At 43.6% G+C, this 14,898-nt stretch overlaps 1 protein-coding gene across 1 annotated transcript in view; it reads left to right on the top strand.

Moving 5' to 3' along the window:
* Nucleotides 1–327: 327 nt before the first annotated feature.
* The window catches only part of LOC119575221, a 49,093-nt gene continuing 34,522 nt past the window's right edge, over nucleotides 328–14,898 (top strand). The window contains exon 1 of the mRNA XM_037922721.1: nucleotides 328–1,229. Coding sequence (XP_037778649.1) covers nucleotides 702–1,229 — 528 coding nt within the window. The 5' untranslated portion in view covers nucleotides 328–701. The remainder of the gene's footprint in view (nucleotides 1,230–14,898) is intronic.

The following is a 14,898-nucleotide window of genomic DNA, read 5'->3' as shown; positions in this document are numbered from 1 at the left end:
CTAGTGACAGTTTCTAAAAAATCCGTTACTGGTATATAGTTCTGTAATAATTCATTCCTTCGATTAACTTTCTATGTTGCTTATATAAACTGTGCTAGGACATTTCGGATAGAATAGGAAGAACAAAATGCTTGAGATACGAGCGTACGCGATATTATTCTCCGAAACAGGTACTTTCATACATTAAGACGCCGAACTTGCCCCACAAGATAGTAGGAGCCGCGTGTGTCGACCGTGACGTCATGAGCGAGTTGGGGCGGAGCCTGCGGTGCGGAGGAGGGCAAGGGGGACTGGGGGAGGGGGGAGAGGGGAGGGGCAGTCCGCCGACGGTGGATATAGTATAAGTGGCAGCAAGTGTGTCTGGCTGTGTTTACCTCTAGCTCACGTGGCGAACAGAAGTAGCTCTGAAGTTCTGGTTCCACCGTGCGGCTTGCAACGTCGGAAAGTTTATATTTCAAAGCTTTTGTGACTTGAACTTTGTTTGTGGAGTTCCAGCGAACGCTCACCGGGAACCTGAGATACGGCTGCGGCGAACGGCAGTCGTCTCAAGTGAAAACCCTCCCAAAAACTGACTCTTTTTTAAACTCTACCCATGTTCGAAGTGACTAACAAATGGAGTCTGCATTGTAAAACAAAGACTTGACACAGACTCCATAGCACCTTACGAGCTTTAGTACAAATTTCCAATCCTTTCTCTCGAAATGCAGTGCAAGGCTATACAGATGGCTTCCCCCAGCACCTGGTCGAGTCCCGCCTGGGCCCAGCCGTCGCAGCCTCCCGTCGGCAGCCTCCGCCTGTCGTGCGACCTCAAGGCGCTCCTGCCCGCCTCCGTCATCGCCGGCAGCGCCTGGGCAGGGGACGCCGGCGAGCTGTGGAGATACTACAGCGACGCCGACTTCGCCAGCGCCACCACCACCCGGTGCTGCAGCGACAGTGTGAGCAGCGACGAGGGCGGCAGCGGCTACGACCTGGCCCTCTCCGGCACGGGCTGCGACGACAACAACAATGACACCAGCAGTGCCAACCTCAACGTGACCCCCGACGCGCCCTCCGCCGCCTTCCAGCCGCCAGAGGAGGGCAAGGGCGACGCCAACAACAACACCATCGCCCTCGACGCCAACTGGACGGAATGCAAACCCAAGAACTCGAGTCCGCGCCACAGACTGGTCGACGAGCAAGGCTTCATCCGCCGCGCCGCCTGCCTCTGCGTCGACGAGACCGAGTCCAAGGTGAGTAGAGCGAGGAAGGGACTCTTGCTTGCTTTCTTGTTTTCTCTCTCTCTCTCTCTCTCTCTCTCTCTCTCTCTCTCTCTCTCTCTCTCTCTCTCTCTCTCTCTCTCTCTCTGCCTTTCATTCCTTTCTCTCCCTCTCTATTTCATTATTTCTTTCCTTATCTCTCACATTGTTTCATCCTTCCTTGCGTGCTTCATTCCTTTCTTTCTCTTTTTTTCTCTCTCTTCTTCCTCATATCTCGTCCTGGCAAGAATTTCCGTGTGTTTTCTGATTTAATTTGATTTTTTTTCCCTCTCGTGTTTCAGCCGTCGTTTCCCCTCGCGTATTTCATTCTCCACTCTTTAATTAGACATTTACTCTACATCCTGAATTCGAGTTCCATCTACTATTACTATGTTTATTCATCCATTACCTTATTCATTTCCTTGTTCCCTCGTTTTTTTTTTCTCTCTCTCGAGGTGTGTCACGTGACGTAATGATGAAAGCCACACACCGTGATGTTAGATATCTAAGTTAACGTTGATCGGATTGTTTTGTGTTAGTTACTATGCTAGATCAGGTGAGAATACTTTCTTTTGAAGAATTTTGTAAAAGGGCTTATCTCTCTGTTCAATTTATTTATATCTCGTTATCGCCTTTATAGTTGTTTGTGTGTGTGTGTGTGTGTGTGTGTGTGTGTGTGTGTGTGTGTGTGTGTGTGTGTGTGTGTGTGTGTGTGTGTGTGTGTGTGTGTGTGCGTATGTATAATTTTTTTATTATAAGTATGTGTATTTTTTTGCATGTATGTATACAGGAATGGATTCATACACACCCACACACACCCACGCCACACTCCTCCTACAGAAGCACCGTTAATCCTCCCCCCCCCTCCCCCGCATACACAAACTCTTCCCTCGCATATCTTCGCGCCCTGAAAATTCCACCCTCCTTGTCTCACTCTTGCCTCACTCACGCAGGTACATGTCCTTTCCCTCCCCCTCCCCCCCTCCACCACCATCTTCTCTTTCTCCTCCCTCTTCCCCTCTCCCACCCCTCTCCACCTCCCTCTCTCTCTCCCCTCTCCACTTCCATCTTCTTTTCTCTCCCTCTCCCTCTCTCTCTCCCTTTCTTCTCTTCTCTCGTCCATCTCCCTCTTCTCCTCCTCCTTCTTCTCCCCTTCTCCTTTCCCCCTCCCCCTTCTACACTCTCCCCCTCTCCCCTCTCTGTCTCTATCTCCTTCTCCTCCCTCTCTCCCCTCTCTCCCTCTCCTCCTGTGCTTGCTGGCTTGTTTCGCGATGACCAACGCAGACAGGATGCCAAACTCAGCCAAAAGGAACGTTCGAGAGAGTGCCAGGAGGAGGGAAAGGAGGAAACGGAGAAGAGAGGGAAGGAGGAGGAGAAGGAGAAAGAGGAAGAGGAGAAGGAGGAGGAGAAGGAGAGAGAGGAAAAGGAGAAGGAGAAGGAGAAGAAAAAGAAGGAGGAGGAGGAGGAGGAGGAGGAGGAGGAGGAGGAGGAGGAAGGAGTACGAGGCCTAGATAGTGCCAGAAGGAGGGGGGAGAAGGAAGAGGAGGGGGGCCAAAACTAGTGCCAGAACGGGGGGGGGGGGAGATGGTGTCTAGATGGTGCCAGAAGGAGGGGAAGGGGTAAAGGGAGAGGGAGAGGAAGAGGGAGTGGGAGGAGGAGAGGGAGAGGGAGATGGAGGGGGAGAGGGAGGGAGAGGACTTCTAGATAATGCCAGAGAGGGGGAGAAAAGGGGGAGGGGGAGGGGTATTGGGCACGGGAAGGGGAGGAGAAGAAGAAGAAGGAGGGGGGGGGGGGTTAAGTGAGCAGGAGGCTAACAGAACTTGACAGGAAATGCTTCATGATCTCATTTTAAAACGCAAAAAAAAAAAAAATAATAATAAAAATAAATAAATGTTTAGCATGGAGAAAGCAATGAATTGGTGGGTGATTTATCAGAAATGAATGAGAATGAGAGAGAAAAGCTAAATTAAGAAATACAACATTGTTGGTATATCGACTGGCAATGAGTCTTCTAAACGAAATTAGGAATTGAGTAAGAAAGGAAAGGAGAGAGAGAGAGAGAGAGAGAGAGAGAGAGAGAGAGAGAGAGAGAGAGAGAGAGAGAGAGAGAGAGAGAGAGAGAGAGAGAGAGAGAGAGAACTAATTGTAATACTAGTTTTTATAAATGCACAATCCGTTAGATATTCGTGGAGTGAAAAATATTACTAATATCTTTACGCTTAAAAGCATTGCTACATTTTATCACAAATTCTAACCTTATTAGTAATGTTACAGTTTCACGATCTCGAACTCATGACCTTTCAATAGGTTGTAAAATAGACATCGTGCATGACTCTGAGCATGGCGTTAGAAAAAGATATGGATTAATCATTTATTCAAGTTGATACTGTTCATGTTGTTTCTGTGCTGACATTCGATAATATGATTAGCAAAATCACGCATTTCAAATCACAATATCACAAAAATACAATAACCATCCTTGTCCCAAAATATAAACAACCTTATATTTTCCCCTTTATTCAGTCACACGCTGAAATAAAACATAAAAAAAAAAAAAAATCCCAAGACCGCTAACATTCAGCGCCAAAACAGCGGGAAAAAAGCGCTAACACATCGTAAGGTATATAAACCAGCCCACGTGCCGAGGCGCTTAGCTAGACCTCCTGCAGGGAATAATTCGCACCGTCCCACTCAAGGCAGAAAATGGTGTGCTTGCAAATGCGTGTTCATTATTTCCGGATGTTTGGGAGCTGTAATTCATTATTTTTGGGTTTGGTTGTAGTGATGGTGTAATTAGTTTAAATATGAGTGAGTGAGGGTGAGGGTGAGGGTGAGAATGAGAGTGAGAGTGAGAGAGAATGAGAGTGAGAGTGAGAGAGAATGAGAGTGAGAATGAGAGTGAGTGAGTGAGTGAGAGTGAGAGTGAGAGTGAGAATGAGACAAAAAAGCAAAACCAAAAAAAACAAAAAAACAGCACATACAAAACAAACTTTAAAACGCATCGATTCAAAACGGAGAAATCTGTACACAAGAAGTGCGTCTCGGTGCCTTCTATTACGTAATATCCTTCACGAGGACGCCGCTTCCACCGCCGCCTCCTCCTCCTTCGCTCCACAAACACTGTCGCCACAAAACTATTTTCCACTCGTCATTGTTTTTTTAAGTGAAATTACTAACACGCAATTTTTTCCCGTTTTTTTTTTTTTTTTTTTGTGTGGTGGGGGGGTGGGGACGGTCGGGGAAACCAGACATAGATTTAAGTAAAAAAATAAGAAAGGCGAGGTTGTAAACTGGGCAGACGAATGAAGGACAAGGAGGAGAGAAAAAAAGATTGGGAGAAGAATAAGTGAAAAAAAGGATAAATGCTTTGTATGAAATAAAGGAAAAAAAATAACACGGATAACTGAACCACAGGACAACAGAACGAAAAAGAGGCAGAGAAACAGGAAAAAAGACAAATCGGGGGAAAAAAGTGAATGCTTTGTACCAGGAAACTAAGCTGTGTGTGTGTGTGTGTGTGTGTGTGTGTGTGTGTGTGTGTGTGTGTGCGTGCGTGCGTGCGTGCGTGCGTGCGTGTGTGTGTGTGTGTGTGTGTGTTCGTATATATGTATATATCTATGTGTGTGTTCGTATATGTATATATATCTATGTGTGTGTTCGTATATATGTATATATCTGTCTGTGTACTCGTATGTGTGTTTTTCCATTTGTTGACATTATGCCAAGTGCCCAAGGGAATTTCCCCTCTGGAGCGATCCTTGACGCGAGACTGAAATCTCTGACAACACGAGAGCTTCAAGGTGGGCAGAGCAAGATGTCGCGCCGGGTGTGGGTAGAGGGGGAGGGGCAGGGGAAGGGGTAGAGGGGTGTGGGTAGAGGGGGGGCAGGGGAAGGGGTAGAGGTGGGGTAGAGGGAGGGCAGGGAAGGGGTAGAGGGTGTGGGTAGAGGGGGAGGGCAAGGGGAAGGGGAAGAGGGGTGTGGGTAGAGGGGGAGGGGCAGGGGAAGGGGTAGAGGGTGTGGGTAGAGGGGGAGGGGCAGGGAAGGGTAAGGGTGGTAGAGGGGAGGGGAAGGGTAGGTTGAAGGGGTAAGGGAAGTGAGATCACGGACCAGATCGACGAGACAATCGTATTTTCCTCTCGTAATTCATTTCTCAGCGATGATGATCACTCTTATTCATTAGCGAGTCATTAGCACACAAACTCACTCGGCTGCACAATTCCCCCCCTCCTCCCCCTCCCTCCCTCATCCCCCCTCTTTCCAACTCACACCTCCTCCCCTTCCCTCTTAACCCCCCCTCCCACCCTCATTCGCACTCCCCCCTTCCTTCATTCCCCCCCTCATCCCCCCCCCCCACGAACCCCCTACGTATTGTGGTAGGTTAAGTTATCTAACAAAAACCCCTTTTATGTGACTATTTCATTATTTATAATGACCTGCCTGCGTCTAACAGCTAAGGTCATTAGCGGCGATAACCTCATAGGATGAAAATGTTATCCTCACCCTTACGCACACCCTAGACATCTCAATACCACGACGACAAACAGGGTTACGTAATATTATCTGGCAGACGGCGAAGGGAAAGTACTGTGTTTAGCAACAGTCATATATATTCCTCGCAATCCTCTGTTTTCCTCACTTATCTCGCTTCTAAGTAAATGGGACGTTACGTAATTTGTAACTCGTGATACGTGGTAGGCTAGATCATTAAATGACTGTAGATTAAACCAACGACGATAATGAAAACAAAACAAAACAAACATAGCAATAAACACGGCATAACAACTACGACAAAAAAAAAACAAAACACAACTACGACCAAACGGAACCGAAAACCAAACCAAACCAAGAAACACAACAACAACGAACCACGAACAACAACAACAACAGCAACAAAAACAAACCTAAGAGAACTACAACAAAAACAACAGATTTAAAAGACAAATACAACAATGATAACAACGAAAACAGTGACCCGAGGAGCCATTGCCAAAATGCTTCACTAAGCACAGAGTCTTGTGATAGCGGCGAGAATTCCGCTTCAGAAGAAAGGCATGGTTTCGAAGACCGGCCACGAACGGAGAGAGGGAGTGGGAGAGGGAGAGGGAGGGGAGAGGGATGGAGAGGGAGAGGGAGAGGGAGAGGGAGTGGGAGTGGGAGTAGGATAGGGTGAGGATGAGAGAGAGGGAGAGGGAGAGGGAGAGAGCGGGGGAGAAGGAAAGGGAGAGAGGGAAAAAGAGAAGGAGAGAGGGGGGAGGGAGGGAGAGGGAGAGTGGAGGAGGGAAGGGGGAAAGGGAGGTGAGGTGAGATGAGATGAGATGAGATGAGGCGAACAGAGGTAAAGAGAAGAGAGAAGATAGAAGAGAGAAGAGAGAAGAGAGAAGAGAGAGAAAGAGAAGAGAAAGAGAAAGAGAAAGAGAAAGAGAGAGAGAGAGAGAGAGAGAGAGAGAGAGAGAGAGAGAGAGAGGGAGAGGGAGAGGGAAAAAGAGAGATAACCTTTTGTCCAAAACTGCCCTGCTTGCAATCTCCGTGGCCTCGCTCGCCGGCCTGCTTGAATTGGCAATCAGCAGTCGTAAAGCAAGCTGCTTGGCAAACAGCGCAGTGGCTCTCACGCTCCAACAGAAACCGCGACGACGTATGTACCTTCTGTGAGAGTATACGTGAATGAAGGCACGTATCCTGGGGTCTTTTCTGTGGGAGGATAGAGGGTGATACAGGAGTGAGAGAAGGACTAAGAGGCGAAGGATAATGAAAGGGAGAGGGAGAGGGAGAGGGAGGGAGGGGAGAGGGAGAGGGAGAGGGAGAGGGAGGAGGGGAGAGGGAGAGGGAGAGGGAGGAGGAGAGGGAGAGGGAGAGGGAGAGGGAGAGGGAGAGGGAGAGGGAGGGAGAGAGAGAGAGAGAGAGAGAGAGAGAGAGAGAGAGAAAGAGAGAGAGAAAGAGAGAGAGAGAGAGAGCGAGCAGGAGAAACAGAGGTACTGAAATATGCAAGTGAGCACAAACACTTATACACATACCAAAACACACACTTAAGCACACACACGCATTCTTCAACACAAACACACACATATAATTATACAGACACTTAGGCACACACACGCACACATACTTAAATACACACTAGGCTTACTCACACACTTACATTTTTTATTTTTCAACACAAACACGCGCACACACTTAAACACACACTTTGGAGCGTACACAGAAACATACATAAATAAACACACACACACACACACACACTAAAAACACACACACACACACACACACCACACACACACAAAGAAAAAAGATATCCACACAAAAATCTAAACCTCACAAACACACTCGCAAACACACGTACATACTCCTAAAGCACACACGCAGACACAGACACACAGACACAGACACGCAAACACAGACAAGCAGACATACAGACACGCAGACACAGACACGCAAACACAGACACGCAAACACAGACACGCAGTCACAGACACACAGACATACAGACACGCAGACACAGCAACACAGACACGCAGACACAGACACGCAGACACAGACACACAAACACAAACATTTTTCGCAAAGACGCCAAAACACCTGACGATAATTTCACATTGCCAGAGAGAGAACATGTTGGCAAAGTATCATGTTGTGTTTGAGTGCCGTGTGCTTCGGGTTGGCTGGATCACGTGACTTGCACGTTCAGAGTGACATGAAAAGATGGAGGAAGAGAAAGAAAAGGGAGAAAGGGGAAGAGAGAAAGGGGAGCAGGCAGTAAGAGGTGACAGATAGTTTATTTTCGTAAGTGAGGATGAAGAAGAAGAGAGAAGAAGAAGATAGAAGATAGAAAATAGAAGATAGAAGATAGAAGATAAAAGATAGTGATAGAGATAGAGATAGGTTGATAGAGATGGATAGATAGATAGAGATGGATAGATAGATAGAGACAGATAGACAGATAGATAGAGATAGAGATAGAAATAGATGGAGATGAGATAGATATATATATAGATAATAATATATATAGTAAATATATAATAATAATAGAGAGAGAGAGAGAGAGAGAGAGAGAGAGAGAGAGAGAGAGAGAGTCTTTATCACCAATATTTACGTAACTCATACATTTTCCAATAACCTTCAAACTGATATGCATTAATCTTCACTTTGATAAACTAAACCTATTGCAAAATATTGCTTAATACACTGATAGCAAGGACGCCGGTGTTTTACTGAATGAGAATTGCCTTTAAGAAAAGAAGACAGAGAGAGAGAGAGAATGAGAGTGAGTGAGTGAGTGAGTGATTGAGTGAGTGAGTGAGTGAGAGAGGAGAGAGAGAGAGAGAGAGAGAGAGAGAGAGAGAGAGAGAGAGAGAGAGAGAGAGAGAGAGAGAGAGAGAGAGAGAGAGAGAGAGAGAGAGGGGGGAAAGAAGGAGATAGATAGATAGATAGATAGATAAACAGAGTGAGTGGATAGAGATAGATAGATAGATAGAAAGATAGAGAGAGAGAGGCGAGGAGTGGGCGGGCAGAGATAGAACACCAGGAATCTATCTCAAATGCCAACTGTAGATGACCTTATCAGACAAATATTCCAAGGGCAAAAGAGTCACTAACTAGCATACACCCTCACAAAGAAAAAAAAAAACACCCAAAAACCAAAAAAACAACAACAGCAAAGCAAAAAACAAAACGAGGAAGCCCATATATTCATCAACCCCCCGCCCCCCTCAAAAAAAAAGTAGATTCATATAGTCCTTTCGTGTGGAATCAGTTAATTTTTCTCTCTCTTTCTTTGTCCGTCTCGATCTCGGGCAAACCAGTGAAGAAGTTCAGTGTACGGAACCTCACTCGTCTGGCCCATCTCACATGCCTCTCGCGCGGCATCCACGTGGTTGTGTGTTAATTCCCACGATTAGACCACGTGCTTTACGCCACCCCGAGTGTCCAATCACGTAACGCCCCGCTGATGACGTCACGGTTCAGTCGGGGGTCAGAACTTACAACGGTGCTCGTGATTGGTGGAGGGGGGTCCGAGGATGCTCTCATTGGCCGAGAGGGTCCTACACGCCCTCCAAGCTGGCAGCTGATTGGTCCGTGTTCATTGTTTATCACGTGGTGACCATAAAGCAAAAAGAGGTTCTGGAGATGCACCGGTTTTATAAGACGGGGGGGGGAAAAATGTAAACTTTACAATGTTTACAATGAGTGTAAAATCATGAAAGGAAGGACATTGGGGAGGTATACCGGTTTTCTAACGCTTCGTGAATACAAGTAATTCAGATTATTATACCTTTAACGAAATGCGAGACTGTCTCCTGCACATGGCGGGCTGCAACGTTGCAAAACCTTAACTTCTTTGTTTGTTGAGCGATATTAACGCTGCTTAATGGTGAATGGCGCACTTGCTTATAGTTTGCTAATGGATTTGTGAAGATTAAGTTCATCACATAGTGTGAATTCTGTTTTTATTTGCTTATATTAGCGCAACTTTGGGAAATTTAGTTATTTGATATTTGATAATTAAACTTAATATGATATCAAAAATATCAATATGGATATCCATCATAGTAACAACAAACTTATTTTAATTCTATAATTTTAATTCTATCTAAGATAAGTAAACAAACACATGAAATAAAAGCCATTCTTTTTTGAATATTCATAATTAAGTGAAATAATTAACCCAACTCACCTTTATAAAAATATAATAAAAAACTCTTTGATTAAAAGGAAATGGTATGAAACACACACACACACACACACAAAAAAAAAAAAAAAAAAATCATAGCGTGAAGGTCAGATAAAATCTTCCTCCTTCATTTTTTATTATATATATTTTTTTTATTATTATTTTTTTAATATCACATGTGGATTCTATAAACTCACGGACAAAGATCGTTTATCTTTTGAATTCTCTTCGACCAATCAGCGGCCTCGTTTCATCCTACTACTTGGGTAGTTAACCAATAGTGTGTCTTCTTGCGTTTTTTTTTTGTATTTTTTCCAGCGTATTTTTCTTGTGCTTTTATTTTATTTTATCTTATCTATTTTTTTTAAAGATCAACTACCTCCCCCTATTTGTGTGATTTGCAAGTTTTATTGCTGGGCGAATGAGAGAGAGAGAGAGAGAGAGAGAGAGAGAGAGAGAGAGAGAGAGAGAGAGAGAGAGAGAGAGAGAGAGAGAGAGAGAGAGAGAGAGAGATAAATACAAAAACAAAGACAAAGACAAAGACAAAGACAGACAGACAGAGACAGAAACAGAGAACGATGAGAGAGAGAAAGAGAGAGAGAAAAAAATACTCGTTTGGTGCTCTTCAATGTCAACTTGAAATTTCTTTTCCACGTTTTCTGTTATATTTTGCACAAGACGGATCTCCAGTGGATATGCTGATAATCTATTAATATCGCACCATAAGTTATTTTAATACTTACAGGAATTCATTACTAAGTACATAATTTACTGTATGGCTGGATATAACTGGTACTGACTCATGATGAAAACAATAATTATATACAGGATATTCACATTAATAACTGCGTGTACATAGAATCACTGATTCATAAAACATATAGAAGCTTTTACACGCAAATACACGCACACACTCACACTCACACTCACACTCACATTCACATTCACATTCACATTCACATTCACATTCACACTCACACTCACACTCACACACACACACACACACACACACACACACACACACACACACACACACACACACACACACACACATTTGCATATAAGACAAGAGGACTGTGCCAAGTAATTAATCATAGTTACCTAAATTTCTTCCTCATACACATATACCTATCATACTGGCTATCTCCGTGTTTATCTAATAACTAGCCTACCGCCCTACCCATGTCAAATACCAAAGCATCCATATTTGATAACGCGGAAGACAGTGACACACACACACACACACACACACACACACACACACACACACACACACACACACACACACACACACACACACACACACACACACACACACACACACACACACACACACACAGTCACACTCACATTCACACACACACACATACACACACACACTGACACACACATATATACATCACACATATATATATCACATTTCATATCTTCGTTAAATATCAGTTTTATTTTGTATTACTTATTAATGATTAATTATCTAAATCCCCCTCCCCTCCCCCCCTGCGTGAAAATTCCTACCAACTGCCCACACACACAAGGCGATTATCTGAAGACAATATCCCTTATCGTTTGTACAAAACAAAAATCACATTTCCATCACGTGACCGTATATTAAATCACGCCTTCTTGTATGTACTGAGAGGAATTTCGAAGTAAACACTCCAAGTTATCAATGCAGCTTGGGATGATCGTCACGTGATCAAGTCGTGCTTTGGCTTAGAGACCTAAATGTTATGGGTCAAAACTTTTTTTTTTTAATTTCTTTTTTTTCCTGTTTTATTCTCTGCCTTGTTGGTTTGTACATGGTGGTCCAGCAATGTGGGTTGTTTGAAGAGACGTTTATATAATGTGGTCTGACCTGTTTGAATGTCTTAAAAAATTTTTAAATGGTGGCAAGGACTTGATCTAACACGAACGGACGAAATTTTTAGTTTGTGCTGCGTCTCTGAGTAAAAAAAATGCGAGTTGGGTCTAAGTTTCTTTTTTTTTTTCTAAATATGATAGTAACTTAATGACAGGAAATCCTATTCTGATTCATCTTTTTCGTTCTAAATCCCACATAAAGATAAGGCTTAAGATTTACGTTAAGTAAGCCATGTGCATTCTGAAATCCAAAGGAAACGCCTAATTCTTTATTAGAATCTTGTCTTTTATTAATTCTTTTGAGGAAAATTTGATTTATTTATTTACAAGCTTGATCTTCGTTCCTTCCTTTTCCTATATCTTTATTGCCTCATTCTTCCTCTTCCTCCCTTATTTTTCTCACACCTTCCCTCCATTTTCTTTCTCTCCCTTTGTCTATTTCCATCTTCTCCCTAGACCTTTCCCTTATCTACTTTCTCTCATTCCTCATCCCCGTTCTCTCTTTCTTCTCTCCCTTTCTCCCCTCTTCGCACTTTTTCTCTTTCTCCCTTCTTTCTGCTTATTTCCCTATCTCCTTTTCTCCTACCTCTCTCCCTTTTCCTTCTCCCAATTTCTTTACCCTTCCTCTCTCCCCTTCCTCCTCTTTCTCTCCCTTTCCCCTTCTCCCTCCCCTCCACCCCTTCCCCTCTCCTTCCCCTCTACTCTTCCCCTTCTCCTTCCCTTCTCCTCCTTCCCCTCTCCTTCTTCCCCTTCTCCTCCTTCCCCTCTCCTCTTTTTCTTCTCATCAAACATCCATCACTTGTCAATCCGTCAAAGATCTGAGGGGAAATGTTTAAAGAAAATGTGATGATTCACGATATTTTTCTTCACATGATGCACCCAACTCATGACCTAGTGGAGGGAAATGGTGATGACGTCATGAGGATTTCGGAAATAGTGTGGATTAAAGTAAAGTGTTGGTTTGACGAGTGAGGTAGATCGGAGTGAAGTGTTGGTTGACGAAGGGGTATGAGTGTAGTGTGGTTTGGGGATGTATGAGGCGAAGTATAGTGTTGTTTGGGGATGTATGAGGCGAAGTATAGTGTTGTTTGGGGATGTATGAGGCGAAGTATAGTGTTGTTTGGGGATGTATGAGGCGAAGTATAGTGTTGTTTGGGGGTGTATGAGGCGAAGTATAGTGTTGTTTGGGTGTATGAGGCGAAGTATAGTGTTGTTTGATGTTTTATGAGGCGAAGTATAGTGTTGTTTGGGATGTATGAGGGGAAGTATAGTGTTGTTTGGGGATGTATGAGGCGAAGTATAGTGTTGTTTGGGGGTGTATGAGGCAAAGTATAGTGTGGTTTGATCTTTTATGAGGCGAAGTATATATATATTTAAAAAAATGAGGCAAAGTATAGTGTGGTTTGATATTTTATGAGGCGAAGTATATATATTTTAAAAAATGAGGCAAAATATACTGTGGTTTGATGTTTTATGAGGTGAAGTATAGTGTGGTCTGGGGATTTTATGTGAGGTTTAAAATTTCATGAGGTGGCGTAAAATGTCTTTAAAATGGTATTGTGGGTCAAACGTAGGGTAGATATAGGTATAGTGTTAACGGATTTATGTCAATATAGTGTAGCTTATGATGTAGATATGATGCTGATATAACTGTATTAACGAAATGCGAGACTGTCTTCCGTATTAAACTTATTAAATTCCTTACATGGATATGATATATTTGATTGATTACATTCATTACACAATATTAACTGAACACGTAATATAGGGGTCAGAGAGAAAAAAAATATATATGCCTAGTAACAAGAAATCACTATTCACTAAGTTCTACTTTCTTACGTCAGTTCTTCCTCCTCTCTGTTTCTGTGAGTCATAGAGGTTAATGTAAGCAAATTAATTCACTGTTTGTTCTCTGGGATTACAACTCGACATGACGTAGCTGCTAAGGCTGTTCTCTCTTCCATTACGTATTGTGATAAATGTGGCCATATTTGATACTGTTATTTGTTATTTTCTTTCTATTCTCGTCTTTATTTCGTCACTTTTCCTCCTCTTCTGTTTCGTGTTCCTTTTGTTTCCTGCTTCTACTTCTGTTTTCTTTTCGCCTCTCCTCTGTCATTACTTTCGTTATCTGTTTTTTTTATTTTTTATTATTATTATTATTTTTTTTTTTTTTTTACACTGTTCTGTCTTCATTCTCTTATTTCCTCTGACCCCCCCCCCCTCTTCCCCTCTCTTTTTTTTCACCCCCTACCCTAACCTCTCCCTCCCCCACCCCCTCCTTCCCCTTCTCCTCTCTCTTCTACGCTTCTTGTCCTCCCTCTTCCTCTCCCTTCTCTCTCTCCCATCCCCACTTCTTCCGCACCTCCCCCCACTTCGCTCCCTCTCCCTCCTCTCCCACCCTCCCTCCCTCCCTCCCCCTCCCTCCACACCTCTCTCTCCACCCCCCATCCTCTTCCTCCCTCCACCACCCACCTCCCCCCCCTTCCTCTTCCTCCTCCTCCCCCTTCCTCCTCCACCCCTCCTCTTCTTCCCTCCCTCCCTCCCTCCTCCCACTCCCCCATTGTTCTACTGTGCTTGATTCTCCCAAACGTCTTGCATGCTTTGGCTCTGTGCTTTCGTGCCTGGACTTTCGTCTCAGCTACTTAGAGAGACTTTGCTTGTGTGTTTGCTTTGAGTTTTGTTATATAGCTCTTAATGCTTAAAAAAAAGCTACTCCTGTATGCATTTTCGAGAGTCTTATTTATTATTTTATTTAATTTTTCCTTAACTGACTCATCTGTGAACTTTGGCACGTTTGTCTCAAGTTATCTTTCTGTAGACTGAATAACGAAGACCTTCAGTAAGGAAAATCATTAAGAAATTAGATAAAGGATTAATATTTTCTTATCTGGAAAGCTTCTTCTGTCATGGCACTCTGAGGTTTTCAGTCTAAATGATTTAAAACGTTGTTGTGAAAGATATTGCCGTATCTTCAAGGTCATACTATGGACAATTTACCAATAACAGCTCTGAATTATTTTTTTTTCGAAATGAAATCTTGTTCGTCTTAAGAATATAAGTAAAAAAAAAAAGAGAGAGGAATGATCATCTCATGTCACGTGATGAGAGAGAGAGAGAGAGAGAGAGAGAGAG

Source organism: Penaeus monodon, chromosome 7 (assembly GCF_015228065.2).
Source record: "Penaeus monodon isolate SGIC_2016 chromosome 7, NSTDA_Pmon_1, whole genome shotgun sequence".
Lineage (NCBI taxonomy): Eukaryota > Metazoa > Arthropoda > Malacostraca > Decapoda > Penaeidae > Penaeus > Penaeus monodon.
Note: the sequence above shows the minus strand (reverse complement) of the source record. Positions and strands in the feature narration are given on the sequence as shown.